General features: G+C 37.8%; 1 protein-coding gene across 3 annotated transcripts in view; it reads right to left on the reverse strand.

Moving 5' to 3' along the window:
- The window catches only part of LOC112052128 (uncharacterized), a 130,122-nt gene that overhangs the window by 95,559 nt on the left and 9,242 nt on the right, over nt 1-25,321 (reverse strand). For 2 of the 3 annotated variants that reach the window (XR_008251478.1, XM_024091072.2), the window contains exons 2-3: nt 23,828-23,871; nt 16,222-16,993 (exon numbers count right to left, since the gene is read on the reverse strand). Coding sequence is in view for 1 of the 3 variants with exons in the window: in XM_024091072.2 (XP_023946840.2) it covers nt 16,222-16,953 (732 nt within the window). In the remaining 2 variants the exon portion in view is untranslated. The remainder of the gene's footprint in view (nt 1-16,221; nt 16,994-23,827; nt 23,872-25,321) is intronic. The other variant, XR_008251479.1, reaches the window with a different exon arrangement.

Genomic DNA, 25,321 nt, shown 5'->3' on the forward strand with positions numbered 1-25,321 from the left:
TTGTATATTTCTCTTCACTTGATCGCACTAACTAAATTATTAGCTCCTTATTACGATTTGAATTATTTTCTGTACGGAACCCTCGTTCAGCGAGTCCGGTGATTCGCACTTGTCTCGTTATTTTTCAAGTTTGTAACATAATAAGTAAATATTATGCATCCGACTTTTCTTACGTTATCAAGGCAAACAACAACAAACCATTATCATCTATACTAAAGTCAAACTTGATGTGAAATGTTTGTCAACAAACAAATTGAAAACGAAGATGTCGTTTCATACCTAATTTTCTGAAATTATTAACAATCCGCATTGGGCCAGCGTGGTGGACTATTGGCCTAACCCCTCTCTTTCTAAAAGGAAACTCGTACCCAGCAGTGAAATCAACTGAGAAATGTCATCACCTACTGTATGATATTCACGACAGGTTGTCAGTAGGAACCGGATGACATTTGTAACACAGAATCTCAATTTTGTATTTGTCAACTTACATACGTAAAAGATAGTGAGTTAGTCCGCAGGACTATAGTGTGCTTCGGGAATTAGGTATTAAGGAACGGACAAATGAACTTATACGTTCACAACCTTGACGGCCTCCGTGGCGCAGTGGTATGCGCGGTGGACTTACAAGACGGAGGTCCTGGGTTCGATCCCCGGCTGGGCAGTTTAAGATTTTCTTAATTTGTCCAGGTCTGGCTAGTTACCACCCTACCGGCAAAGACGTACCGCCAAGCCGTTTAGCGTTCCGGTACGATGCCGTGTAGAAACCGAAAGGGGTGAGGATTTTCAACCTCCTCCTAACAAGTTAGCCCGCTTCCATCTTAGACTGCATCATCACTTAGCATCAGGTGAGATTGTAGTCAAGGGCTAACTTGTAAAGAATAAAAAAAAAAACCACAGCCTTCCAAAATAAATTCAAAACAAAAACAGCTTTAGCAAATTACGTTAGGTATTCCAAGCAGGTGGATATCCTAAGAATGCGGAAGATTTAATGATTTTTCTAGACTATCCAGATTCAAGGCCGATGCACGGAACGTGGCTGACGTCACAATGTTACCAAGTTTGCGCTAAAAACATTAGATAACGTTAACGAAAACGAAAGATAGTTATTACGAATACACTTGTGACTTATAATCTGTCAATATTAAAATTTGTTGTTTTTCATTTTATACCATTTGTTTTCCAGTTCCACTGAAGGGCCCACAAAAAACATAACATGTACCTACTAGGGGTAGGCTAGAAGTATTGTAGAGGCAGGGTAGTGGTAGTGTAGAAGTATCATAGGGGTAGTGCCGCGGGGCATAGCTAGTAATATATGTATATGTGTATTTTTTCTACTGCATAATGATCTAGATTTAAACTTAGTCTCGGATATATGAGTGTTTCGTGGAAATAACTCTACAGCTAATTAATTAGGCAAGTTATTTGAGCGGCTTGGCCTTGTTCTGTTTTCGTGTATCAAAATCTATCGATTTTTAGTAATTTTGCTATTTGTACAGTCGACATCAAAAGTTTAATGTATCAAAAGAGTAATGATAGTTGATACATAAGTAGCATCAAATTAGTATACTGAAGAACTAAAGCAGAAATAGGACAAAAAGCAGGTTGTGCATAGTTAATTACCAAAATGTAACCTAAACAAATAAAAAAACACGTGTGCGTCTCAAAACGCTCGACTTACATCTGAGGGCCTAGTGGCAGTTTGATACTGTTACTGTCACGTAACGTAAACGCGAATTTCTAAGGAATTGAAACAGCGCCATCTGGTGGCACTACTGCACAACTGTTTCAATTCCATATAAATTTTCGTAAACGTCAACGTGATAGTAACAGTATGAAAATATTGAAAACTCCCACTAGGCACACTGATAACTTAAACGTAAGCGTAACAGAAACGGCAGTCAGACAGTGTGGCGCCGTAACGCGTTACGTTACGAAGTGGAAAAAAAATTAAAAGATATTCATTTCATTATTATTACAATAATGTAAGACTACTCTCTCCTGCTATTATACTAAACGCAAAAGAGATATTGTTAACTTTGATTCAATAGTCAATCTTTTCTGAATCACAAATTTATATATATAAAGCTCATTCAAATAGTAGAAAATATTAACCCGTAACTTCCTCGCTTCCTAGTTTCCCACTAAGATAAAAAAGATAAGTGTTATTTACTTATTTTTATGATAGCCTCATTGTAATTTGACGGCGACTGTACTGTCGTGAATATTATATTGTTATCAAGGTTGACATTGACATGATACTCCGTGACGAAACTTTAAATAACTATCGATTACTATAACACACGATTTATGGGAAGAATAAGTTGCCAAATACACGAGTAACTTAGAATCGATAACGTTGCAAAATATTTAAGAACCATAAACCTTATTATCAGGTCAGGACACCTTATAGTAGATATTTTATTTTATTCAACTTATAGTAGATATTTTATTTTATTCAACTTATAGTAGATATTTTATTTTATTCAACTTATAGTAGATATTTTATCACAAATAATAATGTACGTCTAACTCCTTTACCAATGTCCAATCTGAATGATCTTTATCAACATCTAGGGTAGCAAACCTTATTTTCGGCCATTTTTTATAGATTTCTGCTAGTTTACAGTTTACACTTCAATTGATAAATACATAATAAGAAAATATTACATCCTTACACCTGGCTGCGATGAAGTTGCAACCAAATGAGCGGCGACAACTATCGTTTTTTTTTTAATTTTCTACATATCAACTATACAAATGTACATTATATCTATGATTTTCAGCGCAGTTCACTTTAATAACTGGTAAGTCAAACTCTTTTACTGACGATATTTGAACGTGATAACGTCATAAGAAAATACTGATGGAATAGTTGCATTTTTCAAAAGAAAGGTTTGTTTTTCTAAAATACTGTTTAATCTTCATAGACCAGAATATACTTTATTTCTTGTAAAAAAAGTTGGCAACCCCAGAGCGAGGGAACGACGCATGACGTCATCTTTTTTCGAGTGTGCAGCCGGCTCCATCGAATTATAAGACTTTGTCACGTCAAAAAAACAAAAAAAAAACAGACCATAACATACGACCTGAATAACGATGCAGTCAAAATACGTTGTCAAGTCGTCAAGAGGTGATTAGTATTTGGTACGTTGAACTAATTACAAGCCGACCTTTATCTTGGAACCCACATATTTGGTTCGCTCAAGCGTTAGTATTACTGAGCTAGCGATAAAATAGACTAAAAATAAACTTCTTTTAGGTCGAAAGTGACGAGGTGCGTTCTATTTCGGGCATTTAGACTGTGGTTTCTTTCAATTTTTTTTTTCCAAAAAGAATAATTATATTTGTCATAGTCTTTTTATAATATGACTAATATTCCCATTCCCCTCCGGTCGGGAAAGGCTGTGCTAGGAGTGGGTTCGACAATATACCAACAGGGCGGGGATCGAACCATCACCCCTCTTACAGTTAATGAGTCCGACCGCTCTTACCGTTGAGCTATTGAGGCTGTTTATAAAATGTTATTCAAAATATACCTAATTGTTCTAAGATTATTAATCGAATTAATTTTGATTATTACTAATATAAAAGAAATACTATTATATCAGTGGCTCACCTTCGTACGATGCTCGTTAGGCATTGTTGTACTCGTGTATCTCCGGTGTGATCGAATCACTTGACTACATCCAAAGTGACACAGACTGTACAATCACGCTGACACATCACAACACTAACGACACTCAATACGTTGTCAAAATATAAACAAGCCGATACGGTAAGTTCACTTAAAAAAAACTGAAATTATAGAAGTGTTGTAAAGATTGTTTTAAATATCATTCAAATGTATTATTCATCACGAGTACATGTAAATATATAAATTAGATTAATGTCGGGCATAGGCCAACCGAAATACATGTGAAATAAACTAGAGAATAGACATTCCTGCTAAGCATAATTTTGTCGTTACAAATATACATATTATTTGGCACTACTTTCCATATATTTTTGGACATACTTTAATAACATACATAGTTATATTAAGTTTCCTAGTAAGTATTTAGGCATTAAATTAATGACAGCACATTTTAACACTGTAAACACATATCATTCTTATATTATTGTAACTACAGTATAACATAAATCGTCGGACATACACCGACCAAAACCTAAAACGCGCTTTATCAACAGAAAATATCACTAAAGTGTTTTTCAGATAGCATGGGTACGGAGACAGTTGCCTTATGTCGTTCACAATACGTACTATTATCGTGAATCGCGGCAAACTTTCAATAGTGAAACGAACTGTCACCGTACCCATGCTATCTGTAAAACACTATAAACAACAACACCTAATGAAGCGCCACTCACGGTTACGACAACATAGAAAGTGACGCTACACTTGTCACTTTCAAGTGATGAAAAAAAAATGTTCGTAAATGCGTACGCGACGACCGTGCGCGGTGGACGCGCGTCGAAAAATGACCTTACGTCACTGTACCGTGTCATCGACATCAACAATACGTCCCTACACTTCCTAGATAAGGCAAATCAGCAGGCCAAGTTCGTGAAGGGTAAGATAGGTTATGGTTGGATTCAAAAGAAAACATCTTAATTAATCAAATTTAGTTTTCCGCTTAACATCACGTGGACTATTAGATTGTTCCGCCAACTATTACAAAAAAAAAAAGAAAATCTATTCGATTCAGAGACAGTGATAGCCTGACCTCCGGCTTTTATAAAAGCTAAAAGCCAGCCCATGCTCCTACTTTAAGTAGATATAGTAGGCTTTGGAAGGTTTCAAGGGTCCGTCCACGTATAAACGGTATTTTTTTATATTTACCTCAGAATAATTTACGAGTAAAACATTTTTTTTACATTCCTAAACAAGCATAATATGAGTATTAGAGTAATCACGTCCCAAATTTCGATGCGTGGCAAAGCTTCGACAAAATACCGTTAAAAATCAATCTGTAGGCCTCAGCCCTCATTCATTCGCACAAGAGGTTTTTTAGCGGACGTTATAAAAGAGTTCAAACACACCATATCCATTCCATTCACAAGGATTTATTCACACGACAGCGTTTTTAAAACACAACGCATTTTTTATGAGCATTGTCGCATTTTCAATTTTGGACATTGGAAATAGAAGTTCATTTAACTTTAACTTAGAACGCTTTTTTAACGTCCGTTAAAAAAACTTAAGTGCGAATGAGGGCTTGCACCGAGCCGTGATAGCCAAACCCGAATATGGGTTTTTACTAGATTAATTTTGGCTATATTGTGTATTGTAGAAATAGTGTAGGTAGGTATATTTAGTTAGTTATAGTCTAAAATTTTTAATAGCACTACGGAGCGACATTATCACTCTGTGATAAAACTTCTGAATAAAGATAAAAAAAAAATTATGAAGCCATACGTATATATTAGAAGCGTGAACTGTGGAACAACTATTATTAAATGGCGAAGATGTGACCGTCTCAGGCTCCGTTACAGAAACCGGTGTATCGGAAAAGTGTACGCTCCATTTAACCACACTCCCCCCACTCTAGTACACAATGGAACATTAAAAAAACCTAATTCTTTACACGTCGCTTCCTCGCCACAGCAAAAACCAAGAATTACTAATTGAAGTGAGAAAGAAATGATTCCGCGTCCGTATTTGCTACTGTTCTGGGAGATTATTTCGAAGGCTGCTGCGATTACAGGCAGAAGGTTCGGGAAGCTAAAATTAGGGGCCATCCTCATTATGTAACACAAAATTTTTATGATCATGTATGTTATTGACTAGTGGACGTAGTGCGACGTCGTCCGCGTGAAATTTAGTTTATCACAAAATATTTATATAGTATTTTTAGAACCGTGATAGCCCAGTGGATATGACCTCTTTTCCCGATTATTGGCCTAAACCATCTCATTCTGAGAGGAGAGTCGAGCTCAGCAGTGAGCCGAATATGGGTTGATAATGATGATGATGAATGATGATTTTTATAGCCTACTTATAATGTCGCTCCATAACCTTCTCTATCTTCCAGTGAAAGTCCTATTAAAATCTATTAAGATTAGGCTGGACGAACAGATAGACAGACAAACTTAGCTACAGGCACAAATTAAAAAAACTTGATTATGTTTTAGTTCCGTTTAAATAGCTATTAAAATGAAACTTGAAAAATCACAGACAGACACTTCCATTTTATTTCTATGTATTGATGATGATGATACGTAAGTACATAGGTACTTTGGGACTATATAATGATAATATTATGTGTATTGTCCAAATATATTTATTCATAACCCCAATATGCAGGAATCTTGCTTGGTATAGCTCAGTCACACAGCGGGCGATGGAACGAGCTATGTTAGGAGTATTTCTGCGTGATCGAATCAGAAATGAGGAAATCCCCAGAAGAACCAAAGTCACCGATATAGCTCAACGAGTTTCGAAGCTGAAGTGGCAATGGGCGGGGCACATAGTTCGAAGAGCCGATGGACGTTGAGGTCCCAAAGTGCTGGAATGGCGACCCCGCACTAGTAAGCTCAGTGTTGGTCGACCCCCCACCAGGTGGACTGACGACATCAAGCGAATCGCAAGGATTCGCTGGATAAAGGTGGTGGCAGTATCGTGATGTTTGGAAGTCCCTACAAAAGGCCTATGTCGTGCAGTGGTCGTCCATCGGCTGATATGATGATGATGATATTAAATTTCACATGAGTCAACTACCATACTGTACCCATCAGTGCCTACTGTATGCTAGCTAAACTGTGGCACCAGTTTCCTCGACCCCGCCGGGTCCGGTTGACCTATCAATTAGCTCGGTTCGCGCCCACGTGTTAAGTGATCCATCATCGCCGGTTTAAAAACGACCGGTTTTCAAACCACTTCCAAAAAAATAGCAGATTTTTATTAAATTTTTAATTTCTTATTTTGATTTGCATAACATTAATTATAATGGCGGCATAAACTGTCGTATTTTTTTCAAGTTACCTTGGAAGTTTCATTATTTTTACAGCTTCAAGGGACGCCGTTCCCGAGATTAAAGATCTTGACAGACGGACGATATATTATCCTACAAAGGTTCCGTTTTTTTCCTTTGAGATGCGGAACCCTAAAAACAAGCGCACAATTTCACACCCGCGCAGTCTTTCCCCCCGTCGCCTGCATATCATGGGAGTGTCATAAACAAACTTGGCAAGTTGCTATATAATTGTCTTGGGTGTGTTAAAGAAGTACAGTGTAGCCAACCCTACGAAAGATTTTTCCTTTTGGAGACCATAAACGGATATGCAATGGCGGTAGCGGAGTAGTGGTGTGAACAAGGTTTTTAACTAGGATATGCATTATACGTTCAATTGGAACTATGCATATTACATTGACATATTTTAGAGATCTGCTGAACCTTAAGAAAATTCTTTTACCACTAGAAAACCACGTTATTTGTTAGTGTCATAGGCTATATTTTATCCCCGTATTCTCACGGGAACAGTAACTAAGCTAGTGAAATCGTTTGTTAGTTAGTTACTGATAATTTCCCTCGCGGTATTACATGGGATCTGTTTTGAAGACAACAATGAATGCATGTCGACTTCTAAAAGGAAAACGGTATAAGCCATTTAGAGAAAACGTAATTTTCAGAAAGAGTTTATAACCTATGCGAACTTAACGGTCTTAAAAACAATGAAGTTGCTAATTTCTTGACCCACATCCAGTCATTTGTGTTTAAACAGTGGTTTTAACTTGAAAAGACCCTTCACACTAGCGTCTGTCCAACGTAGGCGTTTGATAAACGTATACACAGCGCAATTTGTCAGATATTTATTGCGGTGTCATGTAGATTGTCTATTAACCCATTAGGTGCTGGTACACAAGTTTTTTATCCAGTGCAAGCTCCAGTCCCTACATTTTCACATTATCCAATTATAGCATAATCAAGATTAAGTGTCATATATGTAGTAATCACAATGTGGCGAAAATAAGTACAATAATGTTCAAAATATTAAATATCATACAAATATATGCACATGAGCATGCAAGAAACACGTCCTCTCTGTACTGTCCTATGTCTATCAAACAAAAGGCAGTTGTTAAGTTTCATGAGCCAAAGCAATCAATAGATCTATTTTGTTAATGATGATACAGAAACGACAACGAAATTAGGTTTTATCTATCGCATCGTTCAGTTGATTGCTTACTACAATCTTATACAAAACCATCATGATATCTTATCCATCTTATTTAAGGGCGTAAATAAATAATGTTACCTCATTATGTGGTACGGATTGAGTGAATGAAATGATCGATAACGTCCAACATTTATATACAAAACAATTCTGCAATAAGCTTAGTGGCCCTCAGAGTACGAAATGTCGAAACATTATGGAATCGCTATGGATTTAAGAGCTTGTGGTAAGGCTCTAGGTGAAACACGACATAGCGTTTTCATTGCGTCTATTCTGCGCGTACGTTCATCGAACGCTACGTTGGACAAACGCTAGTGTGAAAGGGCTCTTAGTACCACATTCGACCTCGGGTAAACAATACACCGTAACTTTGTACAGGAACAAAAAACCAACGCAAGAACCGGAGACATACTCGTAATTTGAGTCAATTATTTCAAAAATAGATATTATGTTGTATGTAAGGAATATTTTTTTGTTTAATTAAAATATGTGTGAATAATTTTGTAGTCATTGTGTGTAGGTAATTAATGCATTAATTTGACTGAATTCAATTTAATACAAATTTTTACATTCGTTTCCTAGTTATACGTCTTTAAACAATTACTTGTCTATGTCTACGAATTATAAAACAAACACATATACCACGTCTGTCTGTTCGGAAAAAACTAAAAAACCATCAATTAATACATACATATAAATCATTGTCTGTGATTTTAAAATAACTGTGCATATAATTACAAGTAATTACACAATACAATAAAACAAGTTTTATTAAAATTTTTTGTCTGTCTATTTGTTCTGGCAAATTTCTGGAACGACTAACCCGATTTTAACAGGACTTTCACTGGAAGAAAGAGGAGGTTATAGAGGAACACATAGGCTACTTTTGATCCCAAAAATCCATAATTCCCGCGGGATTGGTGAAAAACAGAATTCCACGCGTACGAAGTCGCAGGCGTCCGCTATGAATAGATAAAATTGAAATGTCCGTCTGTAATTTTATAATATGTAACTGCATTTTATATAAGTGTTTATAGTTATTTACACGATCCTAAAACACAATCAAGCTTTGTTTAAATTTTCGTCTGTGTGTCTGAGGCAAAACTCTGTAACGGTTGTACCGATTTTGTTGGGTCTTTCACTGAAAGATAGAGGTTATTTAGGCTACTTTTATCCCGGAAAAATCAATAGTTTCCGCGAAAAGCTGGACGTGGACGTAGTATCGGGCGTCCACTAGTAATAAATATGTTTAGTTACCTATATGTATTTGCAAATGGTTTAGTTCACAGCTATAATTAAACTGTGCCACGACCATATAACTATGGTCTGGTTCGGGTACTTGGCATAATAAATCCTGCAAGGTGCTTATACAATACATTATAAATTTAAATGTCTGTTTTAGACATTATCCGCATATTTTAACACATGATTTTAATTAAATATAATAATAAGTAATTAAAATCAAATGTACGCGTATTATGATAGCCATTGACGATCAAGTATACCTACGTATACCACCCACGGCTATAACTGATCGACTTGACGCATACATGAAACATCTTCTCTGCGGGCAGCGCTGCAGAAACGTGAGTATACTTGATCGTCAATGGCTAGCAGCGGACAGCGGAGTGGGCGTGGCTCATGCCAATTCCATGGGTCTGTTAATAATAACATTACTATGAAACGTGTTCGCTGCAGAAACGTGGATATACTTGATCGTCAATGGCTAGTATGAAACGTCTTTGCTGCGGGTAGCGCTACAGAAATGTGGGTATACTTGATCGTTAATGGCTAGCTTTACACACCAAAATAATGACCAAAATCTGGGACATGGCTTGGACGGAAGGCAACGCACCGCACCATAGCATAGCATACCATAGTTCGCTACGTTCATATTTGTGTCCGATTTGCCATGAATTTCACATGATGCCTCAAAGCCGATTTCGGCTACAGCGACGCTTCAGACTCCTCAAATCAGGGTAAGGAACTCGGATGTATAGTTCTCTGGTTGGTATAGTTGGCGGTACGTCTTTATCGGTAGGCTGGTAAATAGCCACGGCCGAAGCCTCCTACCGGCCAGACCTGGACCAATTAAGAAAACCTCAATCGGCCCAGTCGGGGATCGAACCCAGGACCTCTTGTCTACCTCTTGCATACCACTGCGCCACAGAGGCCGTCAAAATACATGCAACTGTACATGCAATCGAAGTCGCAAGCAATAGCTAGTAAAACGCCACTGTGCCACATATTCATATTCAGTATATGCGCTGTTGTTGGTACAGATCGAGTGAAGAATAACAAATGTCTCTTGTTTCGTATTCACTACCTACCTACTGAGAATCGACGTACCAACGATTTACATAAAATGATTTTTCTTCCTTTAATTTACTTACAAATGCTTATAAATACAAAATATAATAGAAAAGGTATTACATATTAAACTAGGGTAACCCGCGAGATTTTTCAGTGCCCAAGCACAGGGCAGGGCGCATAGTTCGAAGAACTCATGGACGTTGGGATCCCAAGTTGTAGGAAAGGCAACCTCGCATCGGAAAGCAATGTTAATCAAACTAGATGGTAGTTAGTTTAATAGTAGTAAATCTTAAGAGCTCGTCAGGGAGAAAACTACTGCCTTGTTTAATTTGCCAAGCAGCATTGCTGCGTTTCGGTTTGAAGGGCATGGCAACTTCACCTTCAGAAGGAAGTGTACCTTGCATGCCCTATGAGGTTGAAGTGTTGCACTAAATAAAGGCGATGATTTACCATTTGATGGTGATGGATGATTTACCAGGTGGCTCATTGTTTCAGACCAGTTACTTATATTTATATATAGGACCTGCCTCGCTAGAGATTATCCATTTGTCAAAAATATTTCATGATGGATAGATCAAACGAGTTCATACAAACTGTACAGAATCGATGTTTCATTGTGTTAAAATTACACGTGTGTGTATTACGATTTAAAATTTATAGTTGTGTGTAAGGACACAGGATATATTTATTGGTGATATATGTGTGAGTTTACCTCGTCTCCCTCAAAAAACAACTGACAATTTTGTTGGCGAATTTGAGTGCGATACAAGTCCAATAAAAGGTAATTGGTTGGTGAGTTGGCTGAGGTCATGGTGCGTCAAAATTGTGGTGTGGCACTAGGAAGAGTCAAATGTAAAAGTAAAAGACGTCAACCAGTGGATGTCCAACGGTTCAAGAGAAGATGAGGAAAGTTACAACAAAACATACGACCGAAACTTTGGCAAACTAGGTACTTTTCCCACACGTACAAGATTCACTTCAGTTTCTGAATTATTCAATCCATTTTAAAATAGATGGAACACGCTTGGGTACATGTAGTAACACGAAAATATAAATAGAAATCAACTTACGTACTGTTTTCTTTGGGTTTTCTATTCGTGCACTTTGTCCGGGTTATTCCGGATGGATGTTTTTAAATTTAATTAGGTAGATACATGTTTTGTATGATCGATTGGTGTTTAGTGGATTTCCCAGCGTGAGATTCAAGTTCATTTTATTTTTTTATGAGAGGATGTTTTTAAGACTTTTATATTCTAGAATAAAAGCTTACTAAGCGGCTTGGTTCCTCATTCCTTATACGCGCTTCAAAGATATGGAATGCCCTTCGAGTTGCCCTTCCACTTAAGAGTGTGCAATATGTAATTTGGTGGTTACAAATTGTTCTGTATCTCAGATTCTGGAAAAGTTAGGAGCCTGATATTTGGGTAAATAATATTTCAAAGTGTTAGCTTCGTTATGACTATACAAAATACACAATTTGTAAAACTTTTCTCGATAGTTTATTTTTTTGAAAAATACATGTTTTGCTTACATTTTGCTTTCAATCTCAGGAAATGCAAACTTATTTTCTTAAATTTTTGTTTTGTATATAAAATTAGGTATATATCTTGAACATGACCATTTTGTTTTTCGTTATGTTGTTTAAAAAATGGTTTTGGCGCTCACCTCATAAAACTTGCGTCGCGCGTCAATCGCTCCGTATTTTTCACTCACGTGAAAGTCATAATTCGGCGTCTCGCTTGCGCTTCGAATTTTATCTATATCGTACCGACGTGCTGCGCGCTCTTAAATGAAGAGTAAATAGGCATCTTCTAGGCTATCTTTTCACCATAGACAGCTTCAATGCGTACCATCAGGCGTGCTAATGTCAATTAAAAAAAAACAAAGAATTGTCGGATAGAGTCCACCTGATGATAAGTGGAAAAACGGCCAAGTGCGTGTCGGGCCACGCGCAGAAGAGGGTTCTGTAGATTATATTAGCACTTTAAGCCCTTATAAAATGCACATAAATACCCCCCCACTGGGACGAGAGTTTTTTTTAACGGACATTAAAAATACGTTCAAATACAAGAAATGCATTCACAAGTATTTATGTTCACATGACAGCGTTTTTAAAACACGGCGCTTTTTATTTGAGCAGTGTTGCATTTTCAATTTTGGGCGTTGGAAATAGACCTTCATTTAACTTCATACTATATTTGTACGCTTTTTTAATATCCGTTAAAAAAACTCTCTTGAGAATGGGGGCTTATACTCACAAACGACCCATTTTATAATTTAAATAAAAATATTTCTGATTCAAAATAATGGATCACGTTAAAAAATAAATCCACATTTCAGCTGTGAGCTGATAGTCTGGTACATAAATATAGTCTTAATAATAAAAATATGTTTTGAATTTCGTCGGGTAAGCATTATTTGAATGAAATTAATCGGGACTATCTCAGATCGCGAATTCCGGAGATAGTAGTAAAGATTGATTGATCATTTACAATCGCTCATTAATCGATCGATCTATGTTATCAAGAGGAAATATTTCATTGTTTATTTGTTTGTTTTCATTGAATAGGCTCCGCAACTACCGAACCGATTTGAAAAATTCATTCGCTGTTTGGAAGCTACTTTATCCCCGAATGTTATAGGCTATATTTTATCTTCTTATTCCTACTAGAACAGAATCTACGCGGGTAAAACCGAGAGGTTCTGCTAATCTATACTAATATATAAAGCTGAAAAGTTTGTTTGTTTGATTGAACGCGTTAATCTCAGGAACTACTGGACCGATTTGAAAAATTCTTTCAGTGTTAGATAGCCCATTTATCTAGTCTCCGTTTTCTTACGGAAACTGGAACCACGCGGGTAAAAACGCGCGGCATCAGCTAGAAAGAACATAAAAATAAGAAGTCAAATACAATAAATGCATTCCCAAATATGTGATCACGCGACAGCGTTTCTAAAACACGACGCTTTTTTATCGAGCAGTGTTGCATTTTCAATTTAACGCGTTGTTTAACTTCATACCATATTTGAACGCTTTTTTAACGTCCGTTAAAAAAACTCCGGTGGGAATGGGTGCGAGGGTTTAAATTAAAATTTAAACATGACAAAAAGAAAATATTTACTAAAGATGTTTTTTTTTCAACCTTCATTTATTGAGAAATACATTATAAAATAAGAAGCCGACTAGTCGGCGCTATTTGCCGACTAGTCGTTGACTACGATAGTTGCCAATTAGTCGGCATTACCAACTAGTCGGCGCATCTCTAATCATAACCCTAAAACCAACCCGCATTGTGGCAGAGTAGTGGATCTAAGCCATATATTCAATCTAAAAAGGTCCGGCTGTGTAGTGGGTCATAAAAATAGGCTTATTAATACTTAATACTAAAATTATAACTAAAATACTCATTATAAAACATCATTTGTACTCGGGAAATATCCCTATCCAGTAGTATAGCATGGTGTTCCTTATAAAGATGAATGCGTGGTAAAGCCATATGTGAGTTTATATTTATAGCGACGTAATTGTACGGTATAATAGTATAATTAATTTTAACTGCCAAGAATTGTGCAAACCTAACACTAATGGCAAAGCAATTTTTAAAAAAAAATTAAGGTAGATACTTAACTATATGTGTCTGATGAAATTTCGCTTCGAAAGTTTGATTTTTAAGTAGCAAGATTTATAGTATTTAAGCATTTAAAATATTTTTTGAAAATCTAAGTACATAATAATGGTGTACCTACCATAAATATTTAAATCGGATTATAAGTTAGCGTCTAACGAACAGTAAATAATTTTCATATTATAAATTATGAATGCAAGAGCTGCAATTGACTCGTTGGTCCAGTGGTTATCCTATGTTTTGAATCACGAGGGCCTAAGTTCGAGTTCTGGTTCGGAGTAGCGTAGTGGTGCTAAGCTTTACATCCCTCTCTCAAAAGAGGGGGGGGGGGGGATCCCCCTGTAGTAGGCTGATAATAATGATTAAAAGAGAAGAGAAGATAAAGAGATTATAAAGCTGAATCACATGCTGGTCAAGTCATGATTGTGAAAAATTACTCCACGTTGCAATATACCTATCAATTTTATTATAGACATGTTATCTAACGTACTTCCCACCGATTAAATATTCATAAATCGTGTTTTAGGTACAAGATTAAACCACTAATAAAAGTCAGTCACTATGCAATCAGCGTATATCTAGTTATGATACCTACAGAGGAAAATAAGCTCATGTTTTTTCTAGTAAAACAAAATTTTGAAAATCGAAAAATTACTATGTGACTCAAAGATTAATAAAACAGATATGTCACTAGCGCGTCAAAACTGACGCGAACAAAAGCGAATAATGAATAATGTTACTAGGTACGCAAAACCATTTGAAAATCCGTTACATTAGAGCTTTTATATATACAGATACACTAGTTTTTGTTTTATTTAAAAATACCAAATAGTTAGCTAGAAGCTATTTCATAAAACCCTTGGTTTTAAGGTAAATAACACAGTTTCAGAAAAACTTGATACCTTTTCAACAGAGGTTTTCCTGTATCATACAGATGATTGGTGAGTGGACAACAAAAAATATAGGCATCTCTGACAAACCAGGTTAATAGGTTTTGTTATGATAGTGTTTTATCTATTTGGGACATATTATTCGTTATTCGTATAGCTATCACGTTGTCAGTGAGAAGATCAAAGCATCGCTGATTTTTTCAATCTCACCTGATGGTAAGTGATGATGCAGTCTAAGATGGAAGCGGGCTAACTTGTTAGGAGGAGGATGAAAATCCTCACCCCTTTCGGTTTCTACACGGCATCGTACCGGAACGCTAAATCGCTTGGCGGTACGTCTTTGCCGGTAGGGTGGTAACTAGCCACGGCCGAAGCCTCCCACCAGCCAAAATTAGGTAGATAGCTCCTTAGTCTACCTCCAGGAAGTCTAATAATACTAATGAAAAGTAAGACAGACTTCTGGTATTACATATGTAGTAGGTATATAGCAGCAGCGAGATGTCTAAACAACGCGATTCCTAGCGGCCTTTAAAAAATCCTCATACAAGTATATACGTACTTATTTATAATTGTAAATTTATTTTATTCGCTCGAAATAGGTATATAATATTACCGTAGCATTTCTACTATCTGTAAAATAAATGCGCGTAACTAAAAAGTAATCTATAAGAACGTAGATGTAAATAATAATTTAACGTAGGTACTCAGCCAAAAATATACGATCGGGTAACATATTGGAAAATTTCAGCCTTCACTACTGGTATAAAGTACTTTTTATTAGAAGATTTTCAGGTTACAAAGGTATGTAATTCGAAGGTTTATAATAAACCACGTCTGGTCTTTGCTGAATAAATTATTGCCAATTAAGTTCGTCTGTTTTTCTGAATTGACTCATTCCAACGCCTGCTTCTATTTAATATTCAAAACGTATTCATTCATTTGCTTTACTGTGAACATATTTTACTATGGGTACACTTTAGAATTCTAAAGTGATAGATTATGATACATCAACGTTGAACAATGTTTACATGCTAAGACAAAACTTAACAGTATTTGATAATGAGGTCATATTGGGTTGTACAAATACTCAATCGACAGCTAAAAGCCTACAAACTATATTTCCTAACGTGCAAAAATATACAGCTATATCACTATGAGCGTATCTAGGTGTAGAGTTTTTCGAAAAAGTAAGAAATTGAACTAAAATATAAACCTACCTTGTCGTTGTCCGTCGGAAGAGTCCCGTAACCGTACCAGCTTCTGGCGGGCCTTAGTCTCGGTTCCTCTTTCGGAGACAAAATTCCACTTCCCCACCTAACCACGCCTTCAGCAACTGCGGCTACGCCTGGAGTTAAAGGGCTTCCGTTGGGGGACTTCGGGGATACGCCCTTTTCGGCAACCGGCGGTAAAGTCGGCCGCGCGCACCCCGTCCGTCTCTCGTATATCCGTTTACAAGCGTCATCTATATCAGTCTCCAACAAACCCTTCTTGTTTTCACGTTTCACCTCCAAACTCCTCTTACTCTCCTCCTGTCTCTGCACCCATTTCGGATCGGACTCCCTCCTTTTCGCACTGTCATTGGAGTCCTGGCGACATAACAACGCCTTTTTCAAGCTCTCGCTGGAGTCTTGCTTCGCGATCGCTTTCTTATCTGCGTCTTTTAAAGCGCATTTTTTATCGTCTTTAGCCAGAAGTCCTCTTTTGAGACTCTCGGAGGAATCTTGCTTATTGATTAGTTTGCGCGGACACTCTGCATTTAGGGAGTCAGTGGTTTTTGAGATCAGGAGTTTCGGGTAGTCGTACGGCGCGTGGTCGTTCGATGGAGGGTTGAGTTCTAGAGATCTTCTGTTCTTCTTCTTGTCTGCGGGGGCTATCTGCGCCTTCGTGGGCAGCAGCCGCCGGGGCAGTAGGCTGCGGTGGTCAGCGAGCGGCGATTCCGGACGCAACATGGTCGGCGGCGGTGTGGGGCTGCCGCTGATCGGAATTCCCCTGTAACAAACGAAACAAGCATTACGACCTCTTGAATAAGGAAAAAAGATAGGCCTAATTGTCACGCCGAGGCATGCACTGTTTGAAAGGTACCACAGATGTAAGAGCAGCCGCTGAAGGTACTAATGAGGGGGTAAACGCAAGTAACCTCATCTCACGTATGCTGTCAAGTGAGGAGCAATGGCAGAAGTACGCTCATATGCTCCGAACCACAATGAAAAGAAGTCTGGTGCAGTTAGAGACGCTGTATTTTATAACTAAGACGTTGATTTCGATTCCCAGCATCCCAGCACAAGGTTAGAAGTTATTTGACTCAAATCTGGTCTCGTGGTAACCATTTTTAGTTGCCGTGGCTGATTAGCTGAGCGATTTAGTTTTCCAGTATAATGGGGCGAATTGATTAATTTGAATTGAAAGTAGCTTGCTACCTACTTTCTTTCTTTGTTTACAATGCGATTGTATGAAATTGAGACAATTTGCCACTTTTGTCCACCTCAGTTTCGACGCGTTAGTGACATGTCTATAGTATAAAATGGACTACCCTAATTAAAATTTGAGCACGCCACTGTCTGCAGGAATATTGGTATAGATTTCCTTTATAGCGGTTGTGACGCTTTTGTATGGTTTTATTCGCGGTTGATAATAAACGTGGAAGCGGATTGACAGCTCTCGGATAAAAATAGCAAAGGTCATGCGTAGGCTCGATACCTACTACTTACTTTAAAATAATTAACTACACGCAGCTGCGGGGAATTTTAATTTTGTGATATTATATAGTTTTTTTGACGTGACAACATCATGTAATTCGATGGAGCAGGCTGCACACTCGAAAAAAGATGACGTCATGCGTCGTTCCCTCGCTCTAGGATTGCCAACTTTTTTACAAGAAATAAAGTTCTGGTCTATGAAGATTATTAAACAGAATTTTAGAAAAACTAACATTTTCTTTTGAAAAATGCAACCATTTCATCATTATTTTCTTATGACGTTGTCACGTTCATCGTCAGTAAACCGACTTTACAGACAACCGATTTTTTTATTTTTTACAAGTTAGCCCTTGACTACAATCTCACCTGATGGTAAGTGATGATGCAATCTAATATGGAAGCTAGCTAACTTGTTAAGAGGAGGATGACACCCCTTTCGGTTACTACACGACATCGTACCGGAACGCTAAATCGTGGCGGTACGTCTTTGCCGGTAGGGTGGTAACTAGCCACGGCTGAAGCCTCCCACCAGCCAGACCTGGACCAATTATGAAAATCTCATTCTGCCCAGCCGGGGATCGAACCCAGGACCTCCGTTTTGTAAATCCACCGCGCATACCACTGCGCCACGGAGGCCGTCATAAGGCATTTTTAGGGAGCTCTTTACAAGACAAAAAAAAAATTACAACAATGAAACATCGATTCTATATAAACAGTTTTATGAACGCGTTAGATCGTTGAATCTTGATCTTTAGAGGGGTTACGTCTAGCAAGGCAGGTTCATACATAACTCGTCTGAGCCTATACCGGTCAGTTGATACCACAGAACATCATCTTCATTGACAACCCATATTCGGCTCACTGTTGAGCACAAGTCTTCTATTAGAATGAGAGAGGTTAAACCACCACGCTGGCCAAATGCGGATTGGCAGACTTTACACACGAGGAAAATTGAGAAAAATCTCAGGTATATGCAGGTTTCCTCACGATGTTTTTCCTTCACCGTTTAAGGCACGTGATATTTAATTTCTTAAAATGCACATAACTGAAAAGTTAGAGGAGTATGCCTCCTGGCCGGATTCGAATCTACTCCCTCCGAATCGATGGCAGAGGTCATATCCACTGGGCTATCACGACCACAGAACACAGAAAACGTTAAAGCTTTCAAACATACAAAGGTCGAAGAGTTCCGCCAAATACAAAGTCCGACGTCGATAGTGTGAAAAGTAAACAGGGCGATTAATTTCTAAATGTCAATCACAGTGACGTCAGTGGCGATGTATTTCAGTTGGTTTGTTTACATTGCGCCTCTGCAGCGTATCGCTCGGTGCGTCAGCCCCATGTAGCGAGACCGGTATGCATACCTGTGATGCATACGATTAAATACACTATCATGAATTAATATAGTCCGAGGAACTGAAATCTTCATGATAGGTATTTTAGCAGACTTAAAAAGTGATTACAAAAATAAGAAAACTAATGTCGAACAAAGGTTATGATTCACAACATTTGTCAGAACAACTTAATTAACAAATCAAATTGTAACCAAAATAAGACCCTGGCAGAGAATGAACTTGAGTGAAGTCACGCACTTGTGAACGTTGTGTGTAGGGTTAAAGGTACCTTTGACTGTTAACAAACACTCCCCTTTTCCACTCAAGTCACTCTCCCCGTATATCCCAAGTAACCCATAAAGAATTACACAACAAGACAATGTGGACGGCTCGAACGCCACGAGCACACTGAAGCCGTCCGTACCGCAAGTCGTTGCAACGCGGCGATAAAGGTACGACTTGAATTAATACGTCACTGGTTCGCACCGCCTTCAAACTGATCATCATCCCCATATTCGGCTCACAGGTCTCCTCAGAATAAGAGGGAATGGGCTAATATGAGTGTGTATGTTTGTGCTTCCTTTGCGCTGCGGTTACTGAAGCGATTTGGCTGAAATTTGGAATGGAAATATATTTTACTCTGGCTACTTTTCATCTCGACAAAATCCACCGTTCCCTCGGGATTTGTGCTGAACTCCACGCGTCCGCTAGTAGTGCATACAATAAATAAACAAGCACCTGTATCGGATCATATTTCAGTGAACCGATAGAATTATAATTTCTCATGGGAATGTTTATCTTACTTCAGTGCACATGTGACCCAGTTCAATTGCAATAAAATGATTATTAAAATTTACGAAGAGTCGTGATAGTCCTGTGGATATGACCGCGGCCTCCGATTCCGGAGGGTGTGGATTCGAATCCGCTCCGGGACATGCACCTCCAACCTCTTCAGTTATAAGAAATTAAATATCACGTGTCTCAAACGGTGAAGAAAAACATCATCTGCATACCAGAGAATTTTCTTAATTCTCTGCGTGTGTGAAATCTACCTGTGTTGGGCCAGTGTGGTGGACTATTGGCCTAACCCCTCTCAATCTGAGAGGAGACTCGAGCTCTGCAGTGAGACGAATATAGGTTGATAATGATGAAGAGATGCCCACGAATCCTACGATGCAAAAAGTCTAAGATGCAGGGACGCGCTTGCCTAGAAAGGAATTGTCAGGAATCGAACCATGGAAGTTCCGCTTACAAGGCCTCGATGGAATTTACTCGCAACATATTAAGTAATTTAAAACACTTCACATGGGTGAAGGTCGTTTCCAATTCTGATTTTCTAATATTATTTATCGTACAATATTGTCAACACTGAATGTTTGTACACATAACATTTACAGCTGACAAGTTCAACTGGCGCCGGAACGCGAAAGTCAGCCATATTGGATTCGCGATGACGTCATGTGTCAACAAACTTCGTGCGCATTATGACAGAATTTCATTCCGCGGGTTTAAGCCAACCGCCCACTTGTATTAGCTCGAGACGATTATAGATTTGTTTAGTTACTCGAAGACCTAAAGATTTTATTTTTGACACGTTTCTCCACGTGCACGGTGATAATTTTTTTGAAGTTTCATTTTTAATGGTGTTTTTCGAAGTCAATCTCTTCCACTCGCTTCGTCAAGTTACCATCTACTCCTCTTACACACTCCTCTTTCACACACTCCGTCCATCTCTTCTTGACCTTGCTCTCCTCATGTTTTATTTAAAGAGTATGTAGCATTATGCTGAGTTGGGGCCCTTTATTAGGCCACACATCGCAGGATATTGTCCTGTCATATTATTTAATATGACAATATAATATGATAATAAGAGCAAATTGTGTTGTATGGCATAATGCTGTAATAAAGATTTTTTTCTTTCTTTCTTCTAAAAAAAAAAAATATGGCTTTCATTCCTCCTCTGCATTATAATATAGTAGGGGAGCCGAAGAGGGGATTTTTGCAGTTACTCGAGTGCGGCAGATGGAGTATACCTTGCACATTGTTCAGTACATCCACCAAGTATGAGCCCTTAATATTGGTGGTTACGTTTAGGGCAACCAAAAAGAACTTTATAATTACTCAACCAGCACGTCAGATAAAGGTAAGGTGATTTGATAGCTAAAAGGTGTGCATTTCGAAAATCTGACGATTTGAGCGTAAAGCAATGGCATGGGAGGGTTCCAAAGTTACAAAATAAAACCCTTATATTTCTGCTATCGAGCCACGAGCATGGTTATTTTTTTAATTATTTTGAATTAAATAATCTGCTGAATAATCGCTCATGTTTTCTGATGATTTCAGTAAGCCAAAGTATTAAAAATTGTCTTTTAAAGTTTTTTTCCCCACCGCTGAAAGCGAAAAAAGTATATAACCATTTATTATTTCTATCATTTATTATTTCTATCATCTAATCTATCAAATGTAATCGATTACCCTGGCGCTTAAGTAACTGCAAATTTAGCAACCCGGGCTCTCCCATTATTATGACCATACCAAGCTAACCTTTTGCTCCGCAAATTTCCTAGATATCTACTTATTACTTATTCAATCCATTCTTGTCACATCACACATCCATCTCAACATACGCATTTCATTCAATTGCATGCTTCGCAAACTTAAATGATGATAAGAGTTCCGTGTTTGTAGGTACGTACATTCAGAACCCTACAATGCCAAAATAAATTAATTAATTATTATCAACTCTAAACACACGTGAACATCGCCAAACTCACCTAACCACGGGCCATTATCATCAGTTTTTTGTTAGGTAGGTATAACTACATTAACTAATTACTTATTCACCACTGACACTAAACATTCAACGTCGCCGAAATGGACACCGTTGACCTCGAGAGGATAATAAAGTAATTTATATGTCCACAACTTCGTACGAGTTCCAGACGCTCGCAATCGATCACTCGACATCGACTACCTATGAAACTCTATGACTTACATAAATAGGTATTTATTAATAACTTTTATTTCAAACGTTACACTCGGCTAAAACTATCATGTGTCTGCATATAGCCTTTCTTAATTCATGGATTTTTGGATTCTATTCACTTACAACCAAACTGTTTAACATTAAAATATTAGTATAGATTGTTAAAGTACGTATTTCTTTTCGTCACTTCCGATGACCAATCTCATCTCAACAGATTGTAATTTGTTGTGTTAACACAAAAAATACATAATTAAAATTGATAATTTATATTTAAATTAACCTCGTTTAAACTCTATTGAACTTGTTTTCATTTATTTTGTTTTATATTATTTCATTTATCATCATCATTTCAGCCGATGGACGTCCACTGCAGGACATATGCCTTTTATAGAGACTTCCAAACATCAGGATGCTGAGGATGCATACGGCGAATCCCTGCGACTCGCTTAATGTCGTCAGCCCATTTGGTGAGGGGTCGACCAACACTGCGCTTTCTAATGCGAGGTCGCCATTACAGCACCTTGGGACCCCAACGTCCATCGGCTCTTCGAACTATGTGCCCCGCCCATTGCCAATAAGCAATCACAAACTTCATATGTCTGCATAAAAAATATATCATGTCCGTTTCTACGATGCTATGTTTTCCGTTCCGTCCGTTTATACGAATATATGTTTTAGATAAATTTCGTCAAAATCAATTCAGCGATTAAACGGAGAAGCAAATAGAAATTCGTATCTATACTAATATTATAAAGCTGAAGCTGTTTGTTTGTTTGATTGAACGCGCTAATATCAGGAACTCAATGCTGCATAGTTTTTTTTGTATAGGATGTATGTGGCAAAATGCTGAGTTGAGGCCTTTTTCTAGGTTATGCCACATATTGCAGGGCGTTCTTCTTTTATTGCTCTAGCTATAAGCTATATATTTAGAATTTAATATTGTAATATGTGGCACTACCTAAAAATAAAGATATTTTTATTTATTTATTATATATTTCTTCTAGGACTACTGGTCCGATTTTAAAATTCTTTCAGTGTTAGATAGCGCAGTGCAGATCGCGCAGCGTCAGCTAGTTAATGATATAATTATAGTGCTCGATATTCGACAAAGTCTAACGACTGCACAAATGTCGTGCTAGGTACAAAAACAAAACAAACGTTAAACTAGTATTTTTAGAACAGGTAGGTATGCGAACGAAATTACCCGATCCATGAGGCATATCGCTTAGCAATGCGAATCTTATAGAATTGTTTTATTTTTATTACATTATTCATCTTTAATTAGCTTCAGGAAAATATCATTTTATAGCAATGAATAAAGAAAAATGCAATAACGCCCATAATTACTTTACGGGTGGTCGGAGTTATTGCATTTTTTAGAGTCATTTATATTAAGATACCTAAGCGTTGTATTCTTTTAACATAAAATAATATTAGCCGTATGGTACTTTTAACATCACATTTATAATCATTATCAACCCATCTTCGGCTCACTGCTGAGCTCGAGTCTCCTCTCAGAATGAGAGGGGTTAGGCCAACAGTCCACCACGCTGGCCCAATGCGGATTGGCAGACTTCACATACGCAGAGGATTAAGAAAATTCTCTGGAATGCAGGTTTCCTCACGATGTTTTTCCTTCACTGTTTTAGACACGTGATATTTAATTTCTTAAAATGAACACAACTGAAAAGGTGGAGGCGCATGCCCCGGACACACACCTCCGGAATCGGAGGCAGTGGTCATATCCACTGGGCTATCACGGCTCTCCACATCACATTTATAATATTAAGTAAAATATTCCACATACCATTATGAATATGATATGGCTGGAAACTTTGCCCCTTTGTCTCCCTGAAAAAGAAATAAGGAAAAGTTTAATAAACTTGACTGAAAATAACTAATATTTTCAAAGACGGATGCAGGATTCTGCAGTTTTGGAGCGTATTAGCAGAGGCCCGCGACTTCGTCCACGTGGATTTAGTTTTTCACAAATCCCGCGGGAACCATGGATTTTTCCAGGATAAAAAGTAGCGTTAATCCAGAGTAAAACCTATTTCCATTCGAAATTTCGGCCAAATCGCTTCAGTAGTAGCGGCGTTAAAGAGTAACAAACATCCATACAAACTTTTGCGTTTATAATATTAGTAAGATTTCTTTTTAATTTTTAAAAATGTTTATAAAATACAAAATATTGTTTAATAGTAATCATCCCTTATATAAAATTGAAAGGTCAGTGAACACGAAATCTCGAAAACCATGCAGACGAAATCGCGGACGTCCGCTATTAAAATAAATAAATACTTAAGAGAAAATTATGTTGTACCTAAAAGCTGGCGTGTCCTTGAGAAGGTCACATTGCAACATAGACATAATCTGTGCATTGACATTGTCCATTTGATAACATAATCATATTCATTTCCAATACCTAAGATACTAAGTACGTAATACGTAATACGATAAACGATCTATCAATCAGAACACCCCAATTGAACAAATAATAATGACGAGTTGTAAAAGAGTAAGGGTTCATTTACTCGAGCAGCAACTGCTACCGAGACTGCAGTCGACTGCAGTCGGCGACGTCTCGGCGGCAGACGACGGCAGTCTACGGCAGTCAACAGCAATCAACGGCAGCCGACGGCAGTCAACGGCAGTCTACAGCAGTCAACGGCAGTCGACTGCAGTCAACGGCTGTCGACTCCAGTCGCCGACGTCTCGGCGGCAGTCGACAGCAGTCAACTTCAGTCGTCGGTAGCAGTTGCGAGACTCTTTCATTGCATTGGAACAAAAGAGAGGGGACTTGTACTACTCTGCCGCCGCTAGCCAACGTTTTTTTCTTCACGAGTTAAGCAGTTGATAGCATGTTAGGGCTAAAGGACGGTGATATTTTTTTAAAAATGGCACTCCTATTGTTAGTATTTGAAGGAAATTCAAGTGCTCGAGCAATGGAGGTGCAGGGTACCTGATATTAGGTGTTATGTAGTGTAACTAAGTAGTTACTTTACTTGAAAAAAAAAATAGTTAGAAAGAAAAATTAGTACATACGATAAATAAAAACTTATTACGATAAGTAAACACTAGCATAGTCATTCTCGAGTACTTCACTAGCATAGCTCTGTACGTTAAGACAAGGACGGCAATAGTTTGTTTTTTATTTTCCTGGCGCCTCTGTTGTTAGCATTTCATTCAAGCATTTTTATTGAATTTTTAACCTACTTCAAAAAAAAGAGGAGGTTGTCAAATCGTCGGATTTTTTTTTTTAGATTCGTCGGAAGTTTGTGTGTGATGTATTAATTCATTC

This window comes from Bicyclus anynana, chromosome 15, assembly GCF_947172395.1.
Source record: "Bicyclus anynana chromosome 15, ilBicAnyn1.1, whole genome shotgun sequence".
In the NCBI taxonomy this organism is placed as follows: domain Eukaryota; kingdom Metazoa; phylum Arthropoda; class Insecta; order Lepidoptera; family Nymphalidae; genus Bicyclus; species Bicyclus anynana.